Below are 27,042 nucleotides of genomic sequence, written 5' to 3' on the forward strand. Positions count from 1 at the left end.
CCCCGAGAGACCAGAAACTGGCAACAGGTTTTTCAAACAGGTCATTTGGCTTAAATTAAGCTCAGTATTCAGTTTGTGTACAGCAGAGGAACCATGCAGAAGACAAACATGCTGTCATTAAAATTTGAAGGTGCATGGCTGTCTGGTACAGCAGAGCATTAATAGCCCGCTCCGCGAAGCAGCCCGTGTTGCATAACGGTAAGCACAGGTCTGAATATCAGATGTACTTCTCTCAACCGTCGCTGGCCAGATGCTTTTCGGGAGCTGATTGGCTCATTCTTTGGGAGGGAAGAAATAAAAGTCACGATATTATCCTCCAGACAGCCATGCAGTGTCTGCACTAATTACTGAAAAACAAAGGGAAGAACTGACTGAGGCTAAATGCTGGATTTTACGGGGTTCGTGGGATAGACTAGAGCTCACAGTGATTTAACCAATCCACTTGGTCTCCTCCAGGACACACAAGGACATTCCACCAGAAGAGTGAAAGTAAACTTCAACTCCAGTTCTCAAAAGAATATAATAAAAGAAACATATGCACCACACATACATAAATAGGTTATAAGTAAAAACTCTAGAAGCAGACAACTTGCAACTTTGGAGGTATTTAAAAAAAAAAAAAATTACTGGAATGTAAGGGTGTGTGCATTGTATGTGCATATGCATATGAACATACGGTCAAATTGGTAAAAGTTAATTATCTCTGGGACATTTCGGATGATGTGCAATATGTGGAGTGACAGGGCAGGTAGCGTGCTGCGCCTGAAACCCCCCCAGGGACGACCTCTGAAAAGAGCCAGTTTTGCCCCCGCAGCTGGAAACTGCACACAAAACAAATTTTCCACAAATTGAGTTCCTGAAGCGGCCTTTGACGATAGGCTGCTGAATATGCTCATTTTTTGGAAGAAAATGCTCCCTGCAACCTTGACTCAACTTCTACTCTGTCAGCTGACAGAGGTCCCCGTCACAGAGTCTCAAACGCCATAAAAATGAAAGCGGGCCACTGCCAATATTTTTGCTGAAAGTCACTCTGCTAACATCAAGGCGTCTTTAACTCTAAGGTGAAGCCTTAGGGTTTCCGCTGAGATGCAGATTATCATAACATATTCCTCCGCATTTAGAAAGGTAGGGTGTGTTTTTACCGCAGAGCTTTGATGCGCAGGACAAACCCAGCAGAAAGAACCAATTGCTACTGCCTTTCATCCATTATCTCAGCCGGGGAGAAAAATACCCACGGCCAGAACAGACACTTTTGCTGAAAGACCGGCCAGCGCCGAGAAAGGAATGAAACACGCAGCGAACCATCAACATCAAATAGTCAAAGCGCGGCCTACAACACACAGCATTTACATTTTTGCATAAATTAATAAATGCTCACCCCAATGTAAAAATAGAACGTAATAATCCCACGAATATGAAATTGTAGATGGACAAGAATTTACTAGAGCTGCAGATGCAGAATGCATGTAGGCTGCAATAATAGGCACTAAAGGAATATAAATGAACAGTTGTTGAATAAATCCATATAGGGGAGCTAAGTGGCCCCCTCTGGCCAAACAATGCCACTGTCGCTCACAAATGGCAGAGGCGTATAAATGACCTGTACGGTAGGGGCAAGCAGAGCAAACAAAGCACCGGCAGGAGTAAATAATCTGGAGCGCTTGGCTAGCCGTGCTTGGTGCAGCTGTGGCCTTTACTGCTTCATATATTTAAAACAAAAATTGTGATCTGAGGGGTTACCTTGAAAGCCCATGATTCATCTGTCATGCCACTGGGCTGTCAGCGAGCCGGCTGAGGCGGTGTGAAAGGTCAACTCGCTGACCGGCTCCCCATGAGCTATCTTGATCTGTGTACACGGACAGACTCATGGGCAGTGGCGCAGCTCTCTACTGCCCTTGTGTATTGCAGCGTACACAAGCTCTTCTTAAACCCACAAAAAAAATCTGGGCAACCCATGAAACCTAATACGCATAATCCATGAATATATGTAGCAGTGCAAAGTATCGAGTGCAAAAATAACACTTTTAATGCCTCTGTCTCTCTGTCAAAGTTTTAATACGTATTTTTAAGCTTTAGTCTTAAGTGTTAATCACTATTAATTTATCGTGAAATTTAATTGACTTACAGTCCTAATAACAATAAAAAACCACTTGATAACCAAGGCCATTTTGTGACATGAATAACAGTAATAAGCACGGGATATGAGAGGAAAAAAAAAAAAAAAAAAAGTCCTTCTCAAAAACATGCTATAAAAAAAAAACGACCGCTCCCAGCTCATCCATCCTTATCTTTTTCAATAACCCGCTGTTCTTACATAATACACTCTGATTCCTTTGTTGTCGCAGAGCTTGCTATCAAGGTAGAGGCACGTGGGAACACTCCCCAAATCAGCAGAGATAACAGCTTATCAAAGGCCTGAATCTACTGCTGGGCCTTTTAAAAACACGTTCCGACACCTCTATAGACAGCCGACGTGAATGTAGATGGCAAGAACAAAGCTGCATAAGTGAATGTGCCCCGGTGCAAAGGCAGTGCAAGAGTAAGGAGGAGGGAAAGAGGGGTGATGCAGCCACAATATTCAGCAATCGAGCAGTTAATCTAAACATTAGTTTAGAATAGGAGTGAGTATTGGCAAGGATCACACAATACGATACGTATCGTGATACACGGATCACAATATGATTATAAAATCCCAATATTTTTTTGATACTGTACATTAGTGCTGAAACGATTATTCGAATAACTCGAATGATTCGATTACAAAAAATGTTTGAGGAAAATTTAAAGGCTTAGTTTAATTCATCACAAAGTCCATCTATTATCGTATCGCTCCTGCGGAGCTGCGCAGTGCGGAGCTGCGCAGTGCGGAGCTGCGCAGAACCAGTATTATTGTTTTACACATTCTGTTTTAACTGATAGGTTACATCTCAAAACACACCCTCCCGATACATAAGGTAGTAATAATAAATGCAACAGATGGACAAATCTACATTCATTAGCATATAGATTTACTTTTGGACGAGTTTATAGCATTTGTTGCACATACATTTTTTTTTCTTCCCCACAGTACATCACAGCGGCGCAGGCTTGCACATGCATTGCACACACATGCACTAAGACAAATTCTCTCTCTCTTATTTTGCACATAACATTGCACAAAGACAAACATTCTACCTACCTACCTACCTCATCTGGATACAACTGGAAACTGAACTGTATTGTTTAAGTTGGATTATTAGTAATACTTGAATTGTTTATTTATACTTTCTTTTTACTATTTTGTATCTTTATACTTTTTATTTTTTCATTACTCAGATGGGCTATAGCAGGGGGTATACCCCTTTTTCCTTTTTTTAATTAAAATAAAATTAAGGACAAATAGGCTAACCTATGTTTGAGAATTTCATAGTTTTTTTATTTACATCATGAATGTTTCACAGAAAGATTGTTTAAATGGGCTTAATTCTGGAGCCAGTAACCCTTTGATCTAATAAAAGTGTATTTTTTTTCCAAATATATTCGATAGTTGCCGTAACCGTACAAAGTGAGCTGAAATAAAAGATGCTGCGATCGGTCTGTCATGTTTTGTGATTTCACTCTACCTGAAATACCAAGTGACATCTAATGGAGTGGAGGTTTTAGTCGCACGTTGATCTATGTTAACCTCACTAAAACACTTAGCAGGAGAATTAAATTTGTATACAAAAATGTAAATATTGGAGGTACCTGTATTGATACAATATCACTGCATAAAATATTGCGATATATTGCTGTATCAATATTTTCTAAACACCCCTAGTTTAGAAGCCAATAAAACAATCTACTACAACTAAAACTGCTGTGGAGATTAAATGTTCATCGTGACATGATTGAATTATTGTAAAGTCAAAGTGAAGCCTACGAAGTAAAAAAAATAAAAATAAATGGGAAAGACAGGCCAGCACCATGGGGTTTCAAATGCACTTATACAGCGAGATTGTTCAAATCCTGACTAAAGGTCTCACCCATTTCACCGCGTTTTAAAGAGGCCTTATCACTGCTGTCCCACACTGCGGCCGTTGCAGAGAGAACACCTCCCTGTGATGGTGTGATCAGTGCTGTAGTGTTTTTTTCTCTGGCTAGTTATCGCATGGAACTGGTCTGTTCTCTTTTCGGCAGCTGTGACAAAAGAAGGATTACAGGGCAAAGCTGCGTTATCACAGCTGCCACTTCGCAGCCTAAAGTTCATTACAAATCTGTGATATCGGGAGGCGATAGGGCGGGGGACAGACGCAGATTACAGCCTAATAGGAAAACTGCAGTAGGCTGGAAGGGTGTTTAAAGAGAGATGGGCAAAATCCCATTACGATTTCTGAAATTTCAGGTTGCTCATATGACAAAAAGGCATGGGAGCACATGATGAGCCACAGTGTGGAGGACTGGGGGGGCTTGACGTTTTTGGAAATTATTACGACAAGGGAATCTTTTTCTCCAGCTAGTATCAGATAAGGACCATCTGTTTCCCTGTAGTTATGATGAGCGAGCGACAAAACTGATGATACAGGGGAGACATAATGGGAGAAGAACACATTTACAAACACACACACACACTGAGCAAATGAGGGAGGGAAAGGCAAGGCGGCTGTGGAAAGACAGGGGTGGTGTAGAAGTGCAAAATGCAGATCCACGTCAACAAAGGCAAGAACTGAAACTGTGAATTTTTGAAAATGGTGGCGGACCGGTGGGGACCATCACAGGGGACCATTTACAATCTGACAATTCAAGTAAATATTCACAATCATAAGGTGCAATCTAGTGGTGCTTCCCTATGGCTTGTGGCATCTTGCTTGAATTTGCTACATTTTAAAGACATTTTTATGCCTAGACCACCAAAGTTAAAGGAAATGATTACGACAGTTAGTAAAGTTTTGGATTCTGATATTGAGGTTGATATATTATCAGAACCTAAAAATGCATAAGGGTTAAAAAAGGAAATCCATGAAGCCCTTGAGCTAGTATTAATCAATCACAGTAATTAAAAAAAAATATTTAAAACCAAAAATGAACAGTGAAAAATGACCGGGCACACCATTTGTGTTCTGCTCCATAATCATGTGGTTATTGATATGCGTAGGTCATATAATATATGAAGTATTATTATTTAAATACCACAGTGTCTTGCGGTGCCTCGTAGAGCAGGCACTGGAGGGTGGCGAGTGATGGGCAGACAAACGCCAAGTCCCATTGGTTCCCCTGTCAAGGTCAATCTATCCATCTGCCTACAGGGTAGCCTGGCACAGTGAGACCAGTCTGTGCCAGTCTGTAATGCCAACGTTCACATGATTCACAGCCGCACGGTTTTATCACCCAACGGCTTCACTGCTGCCAGAGAGTCACATCTGCTGAGAGCGAGAGAGACGAGAAGCTCCTCATCACAGGTTTCATTTGAAAGTTTCTGTGTCCATCTCCTCTTTGGCCAGATTTGGCCATTTCACACAGACCACTTTGGACAGAGTGGAGCTAATTCCTCTGCATTGCAGCGTGACCGTCACGGCAAATAAAGCCATTCCTGCTGATGTGAGCGGAGGGGTGAGTTCTAAATTACGCTCAGAATCGCAGCATCCTCATCTCCATCACCGCGCCTGCAGACGTCTCCGTGTCACGCAGGGGAGGCCTGAGCAGACAGCAGGAAACACACTCACAGCCCACGCAGTATCAGGGCCTGGAGGCCGGATCTGTACACTGGCGAGTGAAAGGTGTGTCTGTGTGCATGTAAGAGAAAAAAGGAGGGAGTGTGTGCACGTGTGTATGTGTGCGGTGACCAGGTCGGGGCGGTGCTTGTAATGTGTTTTGTTGTCACATCCCTCAGGCCTCGTTCACCACCCCTCTTATAGTCCCTGATGGCCTAAGCGCTGCGTCAGGGCACACTGCTAAAATTAGCTCCTGCCTCAGATGCACCACTGTCCAAAAACAGCTCAACGGGGATCCTTCCAGAACTAGACTGGCAGCACACACATCTATAGCACACACACATTCAGATTAGTGTCCATCTGCATTTACACAAAACATTCATACAAACAATTGCTCCTCTATTGCACCCCTGCCGTTCATAATGAAATATTCAAAGCAGGAGGATGGTTTTGGTCTCCATGGAAACAATCAGAAAATTAAAGCAATCAATGAGGTTGGCAACATAAATGGTGCATTATAGCAGCTCTGGATCACACTAAATGCAAAAGCATATTGAAAAAGGAAAGTGATTTTTGTCTGCTGGTAGATATTTCATTTTTTAAACGCATCACCTCATTAAATTCCCAGGCCCTACATTGTCAAAAACAATTACCTGAACACTCACAGAGGCAGAGAGCAAGGCCTCCAGAGTATAACAGCACAAAGACAGAATATTCCTCCATGAACCTGTCTGCAATTAGCCTACAGTGCAGACATTTTGAGCAACAGTCTCCGCATGAAAAACATGAATTGTCATTTGCCAAAAGGGAACATGAAATGTCCTTTGACCATGTAAGCATGTTCACTTTTCAGAGCTGAGGTCAAGCAGGAAGGGCCACAGGTCAAGACGCAGCAAAGCTCAGTTAAATCAGAGAGCATTAAAAGGCACAACGAGTTAACTATAACTCAAATTTCCTACACTGTTGATAATAAAACGCCACACACCACAGAGACAGAAAATGGAGCTTTCACAGATCAAGCAGCTAACATGGCATCAAATGCATTTATATCATCCCATCCCACAGGGATGTTCAGCCCCATGGGGCCGATAGGTGTACGGTCACATTATGAAAGTAATTGACAGTGTGTTATAGCTCCAATCAAATTGTGAACAAAGAAAACGCACAAGAACACCAGGGGGAAAAATCTCTGCATAAAAGACATGCAGAATTGAGAAAACAGGGACCCTTACCTGTGTTCATGTTGTCCAGTTCAACTTCATTTTCTTCCTCCTTCACCCGAAGGTATTTTGCTGACTGGGAAAGTCTGCGGATATAGAAGAACAGACAGTGAGCGATCGGCAGATAGACAGACGCAGTGTGTTTTGAAATGGAAAAAGTAAGCGTGGGATCTGTGCCTCTCGGTATACGACTCACAACTCCATGAACAGTAATGTGAGTAATGCAGTAGGCCTTGTGAATTATAGGTTTATGACAAAGGTATAATTGCCTATTGCCCACAGCGACCATTACACAAATAATCATGCCCGAGATGGAGTGTTTGTATATAGGAGTGTGATTATGTGGATTGGCTGGCATTGCTGCAGTTCATTTCAGTCTCCCTGGGTGCACTTGGTTTACTTGTCATAATGTGCATGTTGTGAGAACATTACTCTTAGTACCATACTTCAGCAAAACGGAGGCAATTCTGGAGGTAAAATTGTTTATGTATAAAGTGCATTAAAGATATATTTTTACTGGGGGCTAGTCATGCAGGGATAATATGGATCATGAGGTTTTATACCATTTTACTAATGCTGTCGTTTAGATCAAATTAAAACACTATGAGTGAAATGAGTCAAAATGCTAAATGGAAAATGTTTTCTACAGTAGTCTAGACCTCTGAGCCCAACTGGGTACAATATTATATGACACACACACACACACTGAACAAATGCTATATAGATGGCAAACAGATTTTAATGCAAAGAGAAAAGGGCTCCAAGCTTCAGCTACTCATTAAAATAGTCACAAAAATCTACTCTGCATTTTTTAACATTCATAATTTGTTGGCGGCTGCTGTACAACTGTCTGTCCAGTATTCCTTTTAATTAGTACGGTATTATAAACAGTATAAACGGGAGAGATTTTGATTATACCGGCCTACCGCAGTAATATGAATTATTTTTGGAAAATGGACAAGTGCAGGTTTGAGCAGCTTGTTAAAAAGAATGGTTCAATGTTGATAATCTGACCTGAGTAAAGTCTAGTGTGTCCTGGAGAATGATTTATAGGAGACGATGGTACCAAACTGCTTGCATTAAATTTGGATAAAAAAATGCACAATGTGAGATTGAATTAAAAGAGTAAAGCATTGGGTCATGTTTTCGACAAATATTCATATTTGGTCTTAAACAAAAGCCTAAAAAAATCTAGACTTTCACAAAGTCTGTGAACACAAAACACATTGGTTTTCAATTGCAGCAGCCGATAAATTGTGAAAATGCTAAATAATACAGCCACTCTTCCGTTTTAAGGCACTCGATGCACTTTTGAATATATGTGATGATACAAAATAGAAAGACTGGGAATTATTTAATACACATTAATTAAGTGCCTTTCAGCTTGGGGTCAAACTACACATGTCAAATCCATGTACATCATGCACTTTGACCATTGTGAAGAGCTCAATGTTAACTTTACAGAGGTCATGACCGTTTTTGGAGGGATTTTCAAACGTTATCATATTTTTTTTGTAATTGTAGATTTGCACAATAAATATTCTACATTCACTGCCACTTTGAAATGTGTAAAATGTTTATTATATAACTTCCTGCTGCAGTGCCTTTGCTAGGAAAACATGTTACCCTCCGGTTCAATTTATATTGCAATATGATTTTTTTTTTTACCATATTGCACAGCCCTAGGGCCCTTATTAACATCAAGAGGGATTAACATTTTGGGGCAGATTAGTTTGGGTATTGTGAGCTCAGACTTTTCTGACACTTCTGCCTGTCATTTTGGACACTCCTGCCAATATGTCGCAAGTGCAAGATCCAGCATAAGATCTCCTCTTGCTCTTTTCTTAGCTTGAAATATACTTTGGCAGCTGACATCACTTTCCTGGGGCAGTGGTGGCCTAGCGGTGAAGGAATTGGCCCCATAATCAGAAGGTTGCCGGTTCGAATCCCGATCCGCCAAGGTGCCACTGAGTAAAGCACCGTCCCCACACACTGCTCCCCGGGCGCCTGTCATGGCTGCCCACTGCTCACTAAGGGTGATGTGTTAAATGCAGAGGACACAATTCACTGTTTGCACCGTGTGCTGTGCATCACAATGATAATCACTTCACTTTATGATATCGGTCTTAGGGTTAGGCCTTGATTTTTTTTAGATTACCTGATTCACTGAAAGTCAAGCTTTCTTTCACGAAATGCAAACATGCCCTCTGACATTCATTTAATCAGACCCTGTTTTTTTTTCTGGGTCATGCACTCATAATGTGATGTTAACGCTGTACCAATCCAGTCATTATTCTCCAGCCTTTTTGGGGTTGCAGCATTCATCCAGTTAGTCAAAAATACCTTACTCTTGGGATAGAGGAGAGACGCAAAGCAGACTCAATTCAAAACATTAGCAACACATAATGGCTTCAAAGTTATATTCTCATTATAGTTTCTATTCAGGGCAGTCAGTCATGCAAACAGCAGAAATAACAGTTCAGTCATACCACAGATATGGGCCATTTACCCACGTGTCACCTGTTTCCTGCTTTGCTTAAAACAAAAAAAAAAAAAAAAAGTCAGATTTAATACAATGCAGTATTTAGGACAAATACAAATCCATAAAAGCAACATACAAAGGGCCCTTGGGGAATTCTTACAGTCACCACTTAGGTAAATGTCTTAGCACGGTTGCCAGCTTTCAAGCAGATCATTTCTTGTTTGTGTTAAAACAAATTCACGTCTGCTTGACATTTTAAGAGGCCAGCTACAGCCTCCATTAAAACCAATTAAACTGTGGTGGGTGTTTTGTCTTTTATATAGTTTTTAAAGAATGAAGGTGAGGAGCTCTAGTTATAGATGTGTACTGCGGCTGCATGAGGAAAGCCCTGATCCCTGAACTGCTGCAGTGTGACGCAGGGAAACAAAGGGGAATAAAAGGCTCAGGGAGGTCACGCTGCTGATTGGACAGCTACCCCTGAGACCGTGTGACACTGGAGAAGGTCCAAATCCACCCGGGTGGGAATTGTCTTGTTTAGGAAGCACGGGCCTTAAGAAGACAAATACCTCCAAAGCATTTCGTACACTAATTACAAACCAGGCAAACACACATGAATGATTAATAGCAAGCATACAGGGGAACATGATAACTGTGGGGGCAAATTCATTTGATTAAAAAGGGAACTATTGATCTGACAGATGAATGCGGTGGACAATGGTGTAGGACAATGTCTTTATCGTTAATTAAAAGCCCTATCTGCCATTTGCATGGATCTGTGCTGCAGAAAGGATGTCACATGAATGAGAGAAAATCTGTGACATTTGTGTAGATGCTTAGTTTGCATCCTAGTTTGCATGAAAGGTCTGCAACTGGGGAACAGTCTTTTAATTCAATCTCACATTGTGCATTTTTTATCCAAATTTAATGCAAGCAGTTTGGTACCATCGTCTCCTATAAATCATTCACCAGGACACACTAGATCCCTTGCTTCATCAATCTTTTATGTTGTCAGGGTGAATTACACATGCCTTCATCATGCCCGTTTGAAATATTTTGGGAGACTTTCAATTTCACGTATTTTTCTTTTACATAACTGTGGCCTTATGCAATCTTTACAGCATTGTACAAAAGAGCTTAGCCGTTTCCTCCTCTTCCACCTACACACGGCTCGAAAAAAAAAAAAACCTACACACAAATCCATTCAATATTAAATTGCGCTAAAATGTTAGTGTGTGTTTTTGTTGTTCATTTAAAATGTCATGCAATTTGTATTAAGTTCAGACCAGAATGAAGTGCAGTTATGAAGTGACATTTGCATTGATGCGGGTTGTGTGAGGCACTGGCGTTGGGACGTCCTGCTGCCAAGTCACAGCTGAAGCCTGGCGCTACTGACAGTGTGCGTATGGGGTCCGTCAATATTGCGTTGTGCCACACTCTGCTGCGCGAAGCTCGGGCCGTTCTGGATCAGGGTCTGTGTGCTACAGCGCTGGCAGGCAACAGTACGGCTTCCTCATGGGGGTCAGCCAGGACGGAGCATATAAAAGGTACAGATTTAAGACAGACTTCTTACATGACACCTCTCTACCAAGGAGCGGTACGGGAATATACGGCACGGAAAGGCAAAATGCAGCTCTTGTTGAGATTCAGGTAATAAATAAAAAGTGTGTTGTAAAAGTTGCACATATTGTGCAGAATCCCAAAAGGTGCACAAAAAGTCCAAAAAAAGCATTTCAGCAGATTCCAGTTATCTTTTTCTCTCACATTGACAAAATAAACACAGAGCATTGCTGCTTTAAATAAAATATCACCAACAACAACATTTAAGTTTATGCAGTAAATGCTGGAGTCCTGACAGGAACAGTGTAGTGTCTGAAAAAAGTCCCCAGGAAAATACGTGTAGGGCTGTGGCTTAGTGACAAAATTGTGTTTCAAATATCCACACACTCATGTTGTGGTTCTAGGAGACAAAACTGCAATACACACCGTCCCAGCACAACCTGCTGATAACCACACAGGTACAGCCCTCGTCTTGTTACCCATTAAACTTTCTTCACAATTAACACAATAACTCATATGAAATGTGTTTCTAGACGCTAGATCATCTGAATGCCTGAACCCACTCTTTCCCAAACTTGTCTGTGTCACAGTTTTGATGATCAATAAATTAATTACACAGGCTACACCCTAAGTATTAAACTGGGTTCTCACCTGCTGGGCAGTCGGCCCCTCTTCCCCAGAGGGGAGAGCAGCTTCTGTCCCTGAGCTGAATGGTCACCCCTCGTCTCGGTCTTGACCAGAACAGGGACTGTGGCGCGAGGGCTGGTGTTGTAACGGCTCCTCAGACGCCCTGCACCCTCATAGCCTGAAGGCATGGACCTGAGAGATCGGGATTTGGACACTCAGGAAAAATCAATAGGCAGTGTGCTTCACTCGACGAGGCTATTTCCTGAGCCAACGTTACGTTGGTTTCAACACAAGAAGATCAATAAGCTTGTTTCTGTAGGCCAGGAGGTACAAATGGGGCCACTGCAGTGAACAAAAAGGGTAATCTACACTTTTTTTTCCTTAATGCTAAACTATATATACACAATACTTAAAATATTGATATAAAAGATATTATATTAAGATAATTCAAAGTCTCCAGTCCAAAAAGCAGTGCTTGGTTTCTATATCGCTATTAACATAATCAGAGAACAGAAGATATAGATTTATATGAATGATTTGTAGGTCTGTAAATTTTTTTTTACAATTTTTATAATTAATTAATCCGAAAGGAAATTGCTTCTCTGCATTAACCCATCAGCCTTGGTGAGCAGTGGGCAGCCATGACAGGTGCCCGGGGAGCAGTGTGTGGGGACGGTGCTTTGCTCAGTGGCACCTCAGTGGCACCTTGGTGGACCGGGATTCGAACCAGCAACCTTTTGATTATGGGGCCGCTTCCTTAAATGCTAGGCCACCACTGTCCCTTAAAGGCAGTAAATGTGTTCTAAAGTAATCATTAAATCCAAAGTGAAAAAAACAAAAAAAAACTTTTATTGTCAGCATGTACCAAAAAGGGCCTGTGCCATCCAAGCTGTGTACTGAACACATTTCACGGTCATGTTTGCTACTTTATCCCCCACTAAAATAATATTTTACCAGTAACTCCTATTTTATTTTTAAATACAGACATGCTAATTATCAGTGATTGTTTTTAATATGGGCGACTTGCCCAGAGTGGAATCATTAAGGATGGAAGTAGCCATAATGGGAAACACATTTGCCTATGAACCTGACTACTACCATTGTGTCCCTTTTTTATCAGACCCATATATGCGGGAAATGAGCGCGAGGGCCTTGGTGCGCCAGCTTGCTGCTGCTGCTGGGCTGAAGTCTCACACACAACCTGTGGAAAGGAGAGGGGTGGGTGGGTGCTTAAAAAAAAAAAAAAAAAAAAAAAAAAAAAAAAGCATATTTCATTCATAATATTGTCAGTCTAAGCTCATTATGTCACAACTCATCTTTACCTGGGTTGTGCAAAATCACAGAAAAAAAAAAAACAAAAAAAAAAAAGAAGATACAAATCGAACCTGCACACTAAAGTCTCAATTAGTTTACATTGTGGTGACACAGATGAAAGATAGACAAGAAAAGGTCAAAGCCCACTATATGTTTAACTGGTTAAATTCAATATTGTTCAGACAACAGCTTTTATAATCAAATAAATTAAGGTAAGATTCTTAATATATATGTTTAAAGTGTGTGTATTTGGGGTTGGCAGCTGCCCCCTGCTTAATTTTATTTGCATATTTTATCTCAGAAAAGGGATTCATAATTACTCTGATACAAAATCTACTGACAGACTTGAGCTAAACACATCCTTTAAGAGTGATTGGGGCGTAGGGGGGTGCAATCTTTAGCAAGTGTCTTTTTTTTTTTTTTTTTTTTAACGTGGTTTGAGCTCAAGTAAAAGTTAACACTCAGTTGTCTTCCAACTTTTTAAAATGTATTTACAAAATGACAAAACTTCATATTGTGTTTTACAACCACACGTCATCTGATAACAGATGACACCCAAAAAGCCTCAATTATGTGGCGAGCTGCTAATTAAGTTCAACTCATATTAAAACCACTCATCAAGCTGGACCCAACTTGGGGACTGAAAATGTGACAAGCTCAGAGGTTTGGCTTTCTGCCACGGCCAGCTCTCCCGGAGGGCAGGCAAATGCAATTTTGGGGTAAACCTCCTGAGCAACACATAAGCTGCTGAGTCAACGTTTAGTCCCGCCGCTACCCGCCAACGCCTCTGTGAGTGCAGAGGTACAAGGAAGGTTATTTAAATAAATAAAGGTCGTTCATTCATTTCTCATAACTCCATCTCTGAAAGCAAATATGAGCGCCTCTCAAAATTCTGCTTGACTGATGGGATAAAACAACAATTTGGCCTTGCCTATGATTGAAAAGGCTTTCCATGTGCCATGGCGCAGTGAATTCATGAAGAACTGAGCAGCAACCTTGAAAATCGGCCCCTCGCTCATTTCTCCAGGTGCGTGACGCATGTCTCACCACTTAGTGCCTTGATGGCTTTATTTAGCAGAGCAAAAGGGCTAAATAGCAGACATGCTCAGGATGTTAAATGGGCTCCCATTGTCAGAAATATTTTTTTTTATGGAATATACACACACACACACACACACACAGTGAGAGTATCATATTGTGGGTCCCACCCTGATCTAATTGAATAGCAGCAGGCCAGTTAGCTTTGTGGCCTCATGCCATGTTTGTACTGGCGTTGTATATTTACATGAAATCATATGCATGGACCACAAACACTTAGATGTTCACATTGTGAAATTTTTCTATACAGCACAAAACTGTTAATGAAAATGGTTGAGAAGCCAAACATCCTGTAAGGGTCATTTGGAATTCTGCACACATTTGGTCTTTACTCTGCCATTCCCTCAAGTCAGTCAGTTCATACTAAAATGGCTTACAGGTCTAACTTGCACCGTTAGTCATTACTCCGAATCACTGCCCTGCCCACCTGGTCTCGATGTGGCCGTCCTCCTCCTCCTTTACCTCTTCCTCATCAGCACACAGTCGCCTCGTCTTCTGCACAAAGTGCACAGGGACAAATGTGATCTGCTTCTCCCCGCCCAAGCGGTCAGGCAGCACCACCTCCTTCTTCAGGTTCATATCAGAGTAGGGACAACCGAAGGCACTGATAAAAATAAAGACAGATGGAAACACAAACTTATGACCCAGGACATTGCCCTCTGCTCCCAACCCACAAAAATGTTGCTCTTTATTGGCTCTCTGTGCGAGACTGTTTGTGCTGGAAATGGTCGTCCCCCCCCACAGCACATCCATGCTCATCTCAGTACAGTGAGCCCTTGAGAACAAATCCCCCCATGCATTCCATCTATGTTCACAGTGCACGTTTCTGCTTTGATTCACATGGATGCACATTGTGCTATAAAATGCTCTCCTACAGGAACTGTTTACAATAATGTTCAGAAAGTGGAGACAAAATACAAAACAAAAATCCCCAGTAAAAAGTGTTCAACCGTACTTCATATTTCCCCTAAATATCGAACAACCAGACACTAAACTCATAAGAGATCAATAAATAAAAAGTGGGTTCACAGAACAGGATAAAAGATTAAACTTTTTTTTGCATGTTGCATTTAAGTATGATTTATTCTCCAAAAAAACTAGAGAGAATCCTGAAACCCATTTATCTGATGGCCAAGCTGTTGAGAAGAGAGGAGCACTTTGCACAATTCACATCTGTGGGACCATCTGGCTTCTGAGCTTGCATCCTCTTGTGGGAGAAAGGGCTCTCTTGCCATTATGTCTCGGCTACTAGACTACAGAAACATATGGCAGCCATTACAGAGAAAATATGATTGATGAGACCTGCAGAACTTGCTACCCACACAGTAATTCATGGGGTCTTTACTGTACCTTCTCTGCAGAATTTTTTTTACAAAACTCATCCAGCTACTTATCTTCTGAAATCTCCCTGGGAACCTCACTTTCTCCACTTTTCATGCAAAGACAGAAAAAACATGATGGTTATAACACTTTTGGTTGTGCTGTGATCATGCTGCTTTAGCAGAAACGGACTTTGTGCGATGACTTCATCTTGCCTAAGCGCTGCAACTCAAGCAAATGGGGGAGCGATGCATCAAAGCAGATCTTGGAGGATAAAACGACTCCACTTTCGCTGCCTGTGGCTGGGAGATGAAGGCCTTTAACAAATCTATCAGTCGGTGAGGCTAAAGCGAGAGGAGCAGCTAGCGGCAGCAGCTAATTACTGCTATCAGACAAAGCCACCATAATCAGGGTAGGCAAACCAAAGGAGGAGCAAGAGCAAAAAAGTTGGGTGTAAATGGATGTTAACATGAAACAGAGGCCTATTAACTATATTTCACATAAGATTTGACTGAAGAAAGACAACTCCATCGCCAGCAGCAAAAAAGATGGGCCAGTAAAGACAATGCTAATAAAACTGAAGTTCCATTCAAACAAAACAAGGTATTTAATATTTAACATTGTTAAATGCACTGCTTTTGAATATACGCTGATAAATCATGCCTGCAACACAATCCAAAAAAAAAGACAAAAAGGTTTACTTTGAGTAAATGAAAGACAACGACAATTTGACGTGAAATCAGGGAGTCAAACCACGCAAAACGGTCAAGGCAATTGCGTTTCATTCTTAAAGAACAACAAATGGTCACCATGCAATCCAGGTTTTCTGCCATTTCTCTACACTATAAAGTGGTTCTATTCCAAAAAACTATAACGGATATGTCAGATGCACTGTTCACTGTTGCATGCACAGATCCAAGCTAAAGCTTTACTGTGAAGATAAGAAAATTGACATTCAACCATGTCCAGAAGAGGTTCAGCCTCATTGGGGAATAGGGTAAAAAGTAGCACTCCCTGTCTGTCTCCATTTCTCACATCTCTACAGCACCACTTGAAATTTTATGCAGACGGATTTCACTGTTACAAGGTTGTTAAACGTAACGACAGGATTCAGCGACAGTGAAGGCCCTGGATAAATGGCTTCTTGCCAGGGCAGACCTGGGTAAGAAAAAAAGAGTAAGAGGGGTAGACGTACAAGATCACCTCACAATTCTCAATATCAGCATATTTTATACAGCAGGCCTGCCCATGAATACAATGATTTGCATGATATGTGTCCTCAGGACCCGTGTTAGCGCTAACTTAAATCCTTTTACCCTCTAGCTGATGCAGGTTCGGAAAGGGCATACACGTATATTTTTTAGACAGGCACATCACCAACCGACTGCAGACGTGCCAAGCGCCTGACTCACAAGCAATTTGGGAAAATTCCTGTTGACAATCCAGCGACAGTTCCCAGAAATTCTCCAGTTTATTAGTGAGGTGCAATGCACAGTGCCATAATGGGAGGGAGACGTACTGTACCCTGATGCTGAAGCGTGGAGGAAGCTCGAAAATAGACAGCGCCTGTTCTCACAGTGCCCTTCGCTACAGCACAGATGGGTCCGAGACAAGCAATGAGATCTGGAGGACGGGGGGGTCTGTGGTATTTTTAGAGAGGTGTGAGTAACATTCACTCCCAATGTTCTATAGGAAATGCCCCATAACACCATAACTTGAAGTGTTTGTCCTGAAGTGAAGTTTGAGTGGCAAAAGAGACAAATGCACTTGTTCTCAAAATTTCATTTACAAGCACTGAGGCAGTATTTGTTTTTCTTTTTGTAAAACTACTGTTCAAAAGTTCAGGTTCATTTAGAAAACACACATATGAACCCACATTTGCTAATGCACCACACGCTCAACTAGGCTGAATCTGGCCAATTGTATTGCTTCTTTAATTAGTGCAAATGTTTTTAGCATCAAAAGGGTTTTCTAGCTTTTAAAGTGACAAACTTGCATTAGTGAATTCCATTGCAACTCAAGACTAATTGTCTCTGATAATGTATGCAGAAATTACATCATTACAGCCATTTACAGCTACCATAGTCATTCGCATCCTTTTTTAAATGAATTCGGTTTTATTTTAAAAACAAAATAGTTTTCTGTTAAAATCATTATCATCTGCCTAAACTTTAAGGCAGATGATAACAAAAGAAAGAACGATATAATGAAGAGAATATATCTAGATTTTTTTTATACAGAGGACAGTATCTAATCTTAAATCTTTTTGTACTTCTTCCTTTGGCTTCTCCCATTAGAAGGTTGTCCACACAAATGAAATGGCAAATGGTTTACACCGGATGCTCTTCCTGATGCAACCTTCCTTCTCATCTCATCGCACTCATCTCTAGTAGCAGGGTTTTATTACACAGTATATCTAATGTGTATATCTAAATCATTTTGTATCTCATAGCAGCCTAGTGTGTGGGGCGACTTGTTTATTGCAATCATTTAGCTTTGGCTCTCTCTCATATACAAGCCTTCCCGCCATCGCAATCATTTACTCATAGATGCAGGCCATTAAGGTAATGAAAACACAAAATAATGCTTCTGCAGCAGAGAAAGATTGCAAAACTCCTTGCGCATCTCAGAAAGTGAGGTTTATTTTTTTAGATACGCAAATGGATCCCTGCAATTATATGGCTAATTTTTAGTTATTTACATTTTAATTTATGCAAATGGAATGTAAATTACATATTAATAAAGATCAGCCCATCCTGAGTACCAGAATAGACGTGTTGTTTTTAACTGCAATGCTGTGGAAGTACTTGTAATCAGAAATGTCTTTCAGGAGGACTTTTCTCCTGCCATGTGAAGATGAGGGAAAATACGCATGCTTCACTTCCAATTGATTCAAGCAGTGATTAGATTCCTGAAAAATAGAGCAGGGTCTGATGAAATAAAAGTCTTTCAGGGTGCGAGGGGGGGGGGGGGGGGGGGGGGGGGGGTGTTGAAAGCAGACGGACACTCTATAGGTCACTCAGAACACACAACACGATACTGCACTGAAAAATAAAAAATATATATATATTTTTATGTTTAAATAAGAGTGGTTCTCATTAATTACAAATGATTGTTAATTATGAATTGCAGTGAGACATGCATATTCTAACCAACATTACATTGTATTTTACTGCATGGTGAATCTGTTAAGGGTATAACGATCATGATCATGTCTGTCTGTAAGAAAGTCAAATGCCTTTGTAGGGAACTGCTCTACTAAACTATATGTAAAGCCTACCCAGAAGGAGTAACCCCACTGAGCTCAAAAACACAGCTTACTTGGCCACATGCCTGCATTACAGTGGCAGAGGCTTATACAGCATGAGACGGTTATGAACAGAGAGGCTAAGCAGGTCTCCTCTCTGAACTACAGCCAGGAAACATGCTGGCAATGCTTTCCAGTGTGTGTTTCTGATTGAAAACAGCTACCAGGGACCTATGCATGTGACCATGTCATTACAGTACAGACAGAATGCAGTATATTTTGCAGGATTACGTGGGACGTCACAGGACGTGACTAACCTGTGGTGTCCTGTGTATTTTGCGCCTTTGATGTGGCCGACTCCCTTGCAGCCGGGGGTTGGGCACACTCCCTGGGTGACTGAGCTCTTGAGGTCAGAAAGTCCTGCATGTGCTAGATGGGGGAAAAAAAAAAAAAAAAAAAAAAACACACCCACAAACTATATATGGTTTCTTGGACATCATACATCTGCCTCCTCACTCATCCACTGCACCAATGTTTTCACTCTGGTTGTCCCTGAGACAGACTTGAAAGTAATTTATTATTTATACAGAGCCTATTGATTTTCACCCCTCACTTTGACACTCAGTGCTGGGGTTGTTAATATTAATATGTTACTTTGAACATGTTAGCCTACTCATTATAATGAAGTATTAACTACTCGCTAAGGGAATGTTGAGAGAGAAGAGTCATGCTTTTATCCATATAAAATAAGGTGAAGGCAGAGATTTAAACATCTGTAAGCTGTGATGCTTTCTTAATATATTTTTTAAACTTGTGCACCGATATACAAAGTCAAACATCCTCTCCACCAAAGCTTTTCTGGTGATTGTGGTTTGAGTGATTTTTCAAATGTCCATTGAACTTTAGTTTAATTTGAGCAATTATTGGTTTATTAAGAGTGTGTAAACCTGCATCGGATCTTGCTAAAACCATAGGGGTAAGGGTTCATGTTCTATTCTGCTTGCAACACTACAAGACTTCACACCCCGCACTGAAGACCCATACAGGTTAGTGAACTAGAAAATAGGAAGAGATAATAAATAAATAAAAATATGATCTGCCGATTAGGGCAACATGTGGTTTTCCATTATAGCCATTTGTGTGTCATTGGTGCAGCACACTGGTCTGTCAGAGACAATGCATCATATTTAGTGGGGTGAACAGCACCAGATGATGGGTTTTCTGAGATTTAAAGAGGAATGAAATGCCAGACCTAGGTGTAAATGATTCATGACCAAACACAAGCCCTATGATTTGCTGTAGATAAATCATGAGCACATGTAATAGAAGGAGTGTATGACATGCAGTTTGTAGTTGAGATTATTCAAAGCCTTGCTCTCTGGCTTTTGGAAATGTGTACTACTTACAAGAACAGAGTTAATTTCTTTCTAAATGTTTTACTGATTACACATAAGGCACTAGGCCAGAAGAACGACAAGAGCTATAGCATTCAAGGTGACAGATTGAGACAATCAAGGTGGGAGATCAAATAATCACAGAAGTCCTTGAGACAGACTGCATACTCACTTAGGGGCGGCTCCAGAGGATGCCCTGTTCGGGCACACCATCCAACAGGGTGAAGGTCTGGCAGATCAGAGTCTACCCAGAAGTCAAACTTCTCATGCCAGCCATCAAAGTGGATCTGCATGCAGAAGTAAAATAAAACAAGTCTTACATGGATCTGAAATCCTATTATGGACAATCAAGACAAATTAGACAAAGACAGAGGATGATAAACCGAGGCAGGTCATCCAAACCTTTTCCCAGAAGCCATATTCCTAAAATCAGTCCAAAATGAAAGTTCCTCAGAAAGAGCCGCAGGATACCTTGACATGAAATATTTATCAGAGAGGGACTGGAGAGGTATCAGAAAATTAATGTTTAGTGGAATCAGATGGCCTTGTTTCAAGACACATTAAACTTTCACATCCTTGTGGAATCTCATCGATTTCCCCCCTCAGCTCAAACAATGGCAGAGTAATTTCTCTCATATTCTGCAATGTGTGTGATATTGAACCACTCACAAACTCGACACAATCTTGATGAGCCCGTGTCAATATTGCTGCATACCCACGGCTCTCTTATCCATGTTTACAAGGGAGATAACCCTACAACAGCGGTACAATGCCAGACATCTGCTCAGTATTCAATCTAGACTCTTGTTTCAACATTTCATCTGTGAAAATCAATTAGAAGATGTCTGGAAGACAAAACACGGCCCCACAACAAACGTCTCTCAACATTTTAACTGCATTCATTGTAAAGCTCAACATTGGTAAACCCAGTTACAAAACACAAGATTGATGATGCTGATTTCACGTTCCATAATAATTATCTTAGTAATCAGAAAAAACGTCTTTAGATCGAGTCATGCTCTGCTGGATTCTCGAGAATAATTAATTTCACAGAGTAGAAATGAATGCTCATGTTTGTGTTTGTGCGAGAACACTCAGCCCCTCATGGCTTATTGGTTTTATTTTGTAGCTCTGATTAAATACCAATAAATTCAATAATGAATCTTTTGCATACTTTAAAACTGTGAACATGTCTTGCTTGCTGTGATTAAAATACAGTGATAAACAGTGACTACTTTTCTTTTAGATGCTGCCTTTTTTGTTTTAAATGCTTTACAAGAATAAATTTATTACAAAAAAAAAAAAAGGGGTAAATAAATAAATAAAATCAACCCAGTTTGTGCTGTGGAACGCAGCAGATTAAGACAGATGGGTAAATGGGGGGCAGAAGACAGTCAATACAGGTCAATACATTGCTCTGACCCATGTTATGGCTACTTTGAATTAATGCCTGATCAGGCAGTCAAGAACGAACAGGTCTGAGAACACGGTTTCATAATTCATGCCAAAAGCCTGCTGCGATGTGCCAAACAATGGGACAAAAGGGCATGTGGAATCTGTCAATAGTGTATTACCACACAGCGTGACATGGCTACAGTAGGTCAAATGACAATGGCTGAAAATACATCACTGTCACGGCAGTAAAAGATGACATTTGAATATTGTTTGCATTACAGAGAAAACTTATTTTATCATTTGTCTTTGACAGACAGTATTTCTTAGCCAATTCAGCCTGTAACAAAGCATACAGAACAATACATATGCCATTTAATAATTTATTACCATGTCTGTTACTGAATATTACAAATTTACCTGTTATACCTGTCTCATAGTCATTCAGAATTGTATAGATACCACATGTGTGATTATATTCTCTAGATCTATTTCGTTTTAAAAGAATATTGCAGAGGTTCCCAGCCCTGCTCTGTGGCCCACTCTCATTTTCCAAAACTCATTCATGATGTCTTGATCCTAATTAAGTTTCTGTTGGAGGCCTCCAGGAACAGGTCTGGGAACCACTGGGATAAAGGGATGATACAGTCATGTGAGAAAATTAGGACACCCTATGAAAGCCTGTATATTTTAAAATATATTTGGACACATGGATATTTAATATCAATTTTAATGATATTGAGGGATCCAAATAATATAACTAAACAATTAATTTAAAAAGAATGCAATTTCTGGTGAGGAATAAATTAGAACACCCCCAAATATTATCCCACTTAAAATGGTTAAAATCCCACACAGCTGTGTCACGTCAGGTGCATATGATCAGTACATCGTCTTGCCCTGGTTAAACCTCAGATTGGTTTGGTGTGCTCCTGACTGTTGAAGTTTTGAAGTGAGCACCATGGTGAGATCTAAAGTGCTGTCCGATGCCCTCAGAAAGAGGATTGTGGCCGCTTATCTGGTAAGGGGTTTAAAAAGATCTCAAAAGAATTTGACATCAGCCATTCCAGCATCCGAAAAATTGTTTACATGTGGAGGACATTCAAAACAACTGCCACCATGCACGGGTCTGGCCGTCCAAGCAAACTGACCCCCAGAGCAGACCGTAAGATGCTCAAAGAAGTCATCAAAAATCCTAAAATGTCATCACGGGAACTACAGCAGGCTCTGGCTACTGTCAGTGTGAAGGTGTCTCTCCGAAGTTATATCAGCCAAAGGGGGCAACACTAGTTATTAGGGGGTATGGTTTTACTAACTTTTTCCTTCATTAAAACACAAATTTTTGTTCATATAGTTTTTTTATGTGTAATTTTTTTTAAAAATTGTTGTTTCATTTAAATTAAGTCACTTCCTTTTCCCAAAATACATAAAAACATGATTGGACATTGATGTGTGAACATTTCCTAATGAAGAGCTGATTATTTAATGGGGTGTCCTAATTTTCTCACATGACTGTATATACATAGTTATTGTGAAAAGCTCTATTAATCTGTAGGAGTTGGAGTGAATCCCAGCCAACCTTTGAAAACCTTTCTCTGGCCTTTCTCTGCTGCAGAGATACAGCGCATATTTGCCAAAGAGTATTTTTTTCAACTGCTGAGAGAAATATTTCAGGAAGTGAAAAAGATCAAAATATGAATAATATTAGAAATACTGGAATGTCATTTCAGTTTTGGCCAGAATGCAAAAGAGAGAACTGCATAAATCTCAATAAAAAACATGTCATATCTATAATGTCAATGTAATAAAATAATACGGTGGGGGTGGGACTGGACATTACTTCATATATCACATTTTGGAGGATACAAAGAATTAAATAACCTCATGTCATCAAGAGCTGAGTTCCTCACCTTCACCCTGTAGTCTTCTGTGTCAACTATGGTGGCCACCCGGATGAGCATGGGGTTACGCCTGTCCACCGCCTCCAGCCTCATGTTTACCTGGAAGCCATGTGGGGGTCTCTAAGACAGGAGCACCAAAACACAAATGTATTTATTAGAGGATCATTGTAATAAAAGTAACTACCACTACATAACCTCAACATTTGCAATTCATGCAAGATGTGTTCTTTTAAAAAAATAATTACTTTTTCTAGTGAAAAACAGAAAATAATGGCACTTCCTTGATAATAAAGGCATGCTGCAGTGATTCATTGCTTTCATTTTTCTACCTTGTATAGCATTGTCAGGTGTCACTAAAACATCAGTTTTAGGCTATAGTCTTCAGTCATTAAATAGTACACCGTAAAATCGTTGCCACCCACGCTCTTTTTCTCTTTCTTTCCTTGCTCTCACACACGCACACACACACGCAGGGATGATGAATGTGTGAGTAGTTGCATTGTGCAGAGATTTCTGCTTACCATACAAAAAGCCTGGCTTGGGACTGCAGAGGAGCCACTGTCTTCTAAGTACTCCTCCCAGAGGAAATTTTCCGGATTGGGGTGTCCTTGAACACAACGCAAAAACATAATAGCATCTGAACAAATGCCACTGATTCGCTGACATTTACATAAAAATATAAGAGATAAATGCAAACAGGAACAAGGCCTAGCGTAAAGCACAAAAACAGATTTGTGTAACCTGAAATGGAGATTTACAACAAGCATGTGTCCCTCCGTCGCAGGACATGCTCTTGGATCTCCAGCGAGGTCTTTCAACAAAAGCGAAACAATGACGGCTTTGCAGATATTGGCAGGAACCAACATCAGATGTGATCATGCGCTTCCAAAACTCCATTTTCAAAATAAGGGGACCTTTGGGGGAGGTCCTGAGAATTTCTGAGTAGATTCATGCTGTTGATATAACCACCTTATCAGTCCTTCTCACACAGTTCTGCACTAACCAGAGACTAAATTCACTGGGTTCACAGGCGTCAAACTCCTTGGGCCGATACCCGGTTCGGAAACAGAATAATATGAAAACCGTGTCAATTTCCCATTGTAAAAAGCACACACATTACCTGCCGTAGGCAGTTAAGTAAGTGCGGAGTCATTACATGCTTATAAAACAGATACTACCATACGCCCAAACAGATCCACTGGAGAACCAATGTCCACAGATAGCATCTTCTTTACTTATGCTTCACTTGGCTAAGGCAACATTCTGCGGGCCGTCTTTCTCTTGCCGTTGCGCGGTTGCTATCAGTCCACACCACATTTCCCAGAAGTGATTCTGCTAAGCCACAGGCAACGGTATCTCCTCGATATGAGCTCTGGGAGAGAGAGTGGAGAAAGTGCCTGAGACTTTTCATTGGTTTCCAATGGCCAATTACATGCTCTCATGCACAGTGTGGATGTGTGCCAGAGCTGGAATAATGTTATACCCAACAAACGAAATAATAAAAGTGCAAATCAGATTTCATTTTTTCCTGCTGGCAAAAATTGGAAGCATAATGATTTTGGTGTAGGACTAATCCAAAGGGCCCAGGGGCCATTTTTATGAGCAAAGATAATGTCAGCTGCAGTTACAAGAAAAGGAGTGAGAGACCGTAAAACAGAAAAATGCATACAAACTGAGCAGAAGAAAATATGGCCACCCAATGTCAGATCTCCTTGACCACCCCTAAAGCTGATAAGAAGAATTGCACAGATATTCAATTTGGCCAGACTTTAAGCAATAGCACAAACTGAGAATCTCATAGAGTGTCGAGGAATATCCAGGAATATCCAAAGCCACATAACATTAGGGAGAAAGTGAGTTTGAATCCTGTAGCAAGCAGGCTGATCTATACATCAGAAGCTTTGGCGCCACTAGGAGGGAGAACCCACACTGATCTCCAGAGAACGGCAGGTCTTTATTCCGCAGGAGTGGAAATCAATGGGAGAAATGTGAAGTAAATGTCAGGCCAACCATCTGATTTAATGATTCCTCACAAAAGACATTGAAGAATCTCTCCAGGGTCTCTCTCAAAGCCGATCTGACACTCGAAGGCGCCGCGTTCAAAACGCAACTGCCATTTATATTATTCCTCCAATCGGATTTCACGTCACATACAGTAAACTGACTATCAAGCCGCGCCAATGTCGTATGGCTCAAGGAGACGAGGGGTCAAACCGATTGCAATAGCGCTCTTTAATTTGTGAAGGTATATGTGTCAGCAAAGCATCCCTTTAGGGGCTAACGTGGGCTAGATTACATTAGAGAGGATAATCACTTGTACTTATCAAGTTAATCTACTGGCACGTTACCAATAAGCAAGGACACATGGAGGGCCTGATTTGTTTCTAAACACTGGGATTAGTTTGCAAGTCACTCATACTGTGCTTCACTTTAAATAACGAAATGGGAGAATTTCCTTTTCCTTACACTTTAAATAAGATTTTTACGTCTTAAACCTAGGGCTGTGCTCAAAATACTGGTATCGCATGTGTTACGAGTGTACCCAGCAGAGATGAAAGCCACACTTATTATTCAAGCACAGAGTTTTAAACAGCCACACATAATTTTTTTAATTAATGCTTGATGCCATTAGCTACTATACAACCTGCTATTAATTTAAGGGTGATTTTGAAATGCTGACATCTCTGAAGAGCTGACTCACATGAAATTGTGATGTGTATTGTGTCGTGACCTCTGTGATCTGACATCATCCAGCACTAATGACTAGATTAGTATCAAACTGAAACAGACGTGATGTGAGTATGTGAAATTACAGTCATTAGCCAAATATTCAGACAAAAAAATAATAATACACATCAAGATGAATTGGCTGTCAGAGCTGGTAAAGTGTCTAGATTATTACCTCACTCAATGTAAGGCTGAATCTGTGTGAATTTCTCTTGGCAAAAACCCTGTACTTTTATGAACTGAAAGTCAGCATGCTGCACATTAAACAAGGCTCATTAAAACCATAAATGTTCGTCACATTGTGCAAACGAGACCCTCAGTCAACGCTTTATTCCATCATATGTGACGTTCAAATGTCATATAGCATGGGAGGAAATGGTTGGCAGTGGTAAGCACAACTCACCCTGAGGTGCTGTGAGAGGGCGGCTATGCTCCAGGCACCATCCCACTGGGTGAATGTAAGGGCTACTGGCATCACACCTGCAATGCCATCAAACATACCAATTTTTAAAGCTTAAGCACACAAACACATACACATACATACATAAAAGAACATGCAATAACTAAACTCTACTGAGTTAGCAGGGATATCAGTTTTCAGCAAGTGGATTAGCTTCAAATTTGTGATTGGATTTCACTGGCTGTGTTCATTTTTTAAGCTTTTTCCACTGTTGACGTGGACAGCCAATTACAGCAGCCTGGACATGCAATGTGCCCGGTGACGTGGCACAGCAGCATCACTCTCAGTGAGGGTGTAGCACAACAGAAAGTCATGTGTTATTCATTATTTTTTATTCATTTTCTCTGCATTGCGGCACATTAGGAATTTCTGCAAGATTATATTGCTTATATGTGTATTGCTTATGCTGTGTGTGACCACCTAAGCTTGTGCATGATTGTATATGATTTTGATTGAGTGTGAGTGAGAATGGGAACATTGCAGCAGTCTCCACTGAGGGGAAATATGCTGCTTCGTGAGCGGAGCTTCTACTGCTGGAAGGTGACTGTGTGATGGGAAACAGGAAGCCATCCACAGCACACCAGAGCCGACGGTAATGACAACAAAAGAATCCTTTAGGAGCACTTGTTTAATA

At 40.8% G+C, this 27,042-nt stretch overlaps 1 protein-coding gene across 4 annotated transcripts in view; it reads right to left on the minus strand.

Annotated features, from left to right (window-relative positions):
• l3mbtl4 (L3MBTL histone methyl-lysine binding protein 4) overlaps positions 1-27,042 on the minus strand; it is a 60,273-nt gene that overhangs the window by 17,375 nt on the left and 15,856 nt on the right. For all 4 annotated transcript variants that reach the window (XM_028966041.1, XM_028966037.1, XM_028966038.1 and 1 more), the window contains exons 10-17: positions 26,352-26,428; positions 23,743-23,828; positions 23,231-23,341; positions 20,101-20,215; positions 18,852-18,963; positions 14,395-14,571; positions 11,580-11,747; positions 6,902-6,975 (exon numbers count right to left, since the gene is read on the minus strand). In XM_028966041.1, coding sequence (XP_028821874.1) covers positions 6,902-6,975; positions 11,580-11,747; positions 14,395-14,571; positions 18,852-18,963; positions 20,101-20,215; positions 23,231-23,341; positions 23,743-23,828; positions 26,352-26,428 — 920 coding nt within the window. The remainder of the gene's footprint in view (positions 1-6,901; positions 6,976-11,579; positions 11,748-14,394; positions 14,572-18,851; positions 18,964-20,100; positions 20,216-23,230; positions 23,342-23,742; positions 23,829-26,351; positions 26,429-27,042) is intronic.

Source organism: Denticeps clupeoides, chromosome 2 (genome assembly GCF_900700375.1).
Source record: "Denticeps clupeoides chromosome 2, fDenClu1.1, whole genome shotgun sequence".
Lineage (NCBI taxonomy): Eukaryota > Metazoa > Chordata > Actinopteri > Clupeiformes > Denticipitidae > Denticeps > Denticeps clupeoides.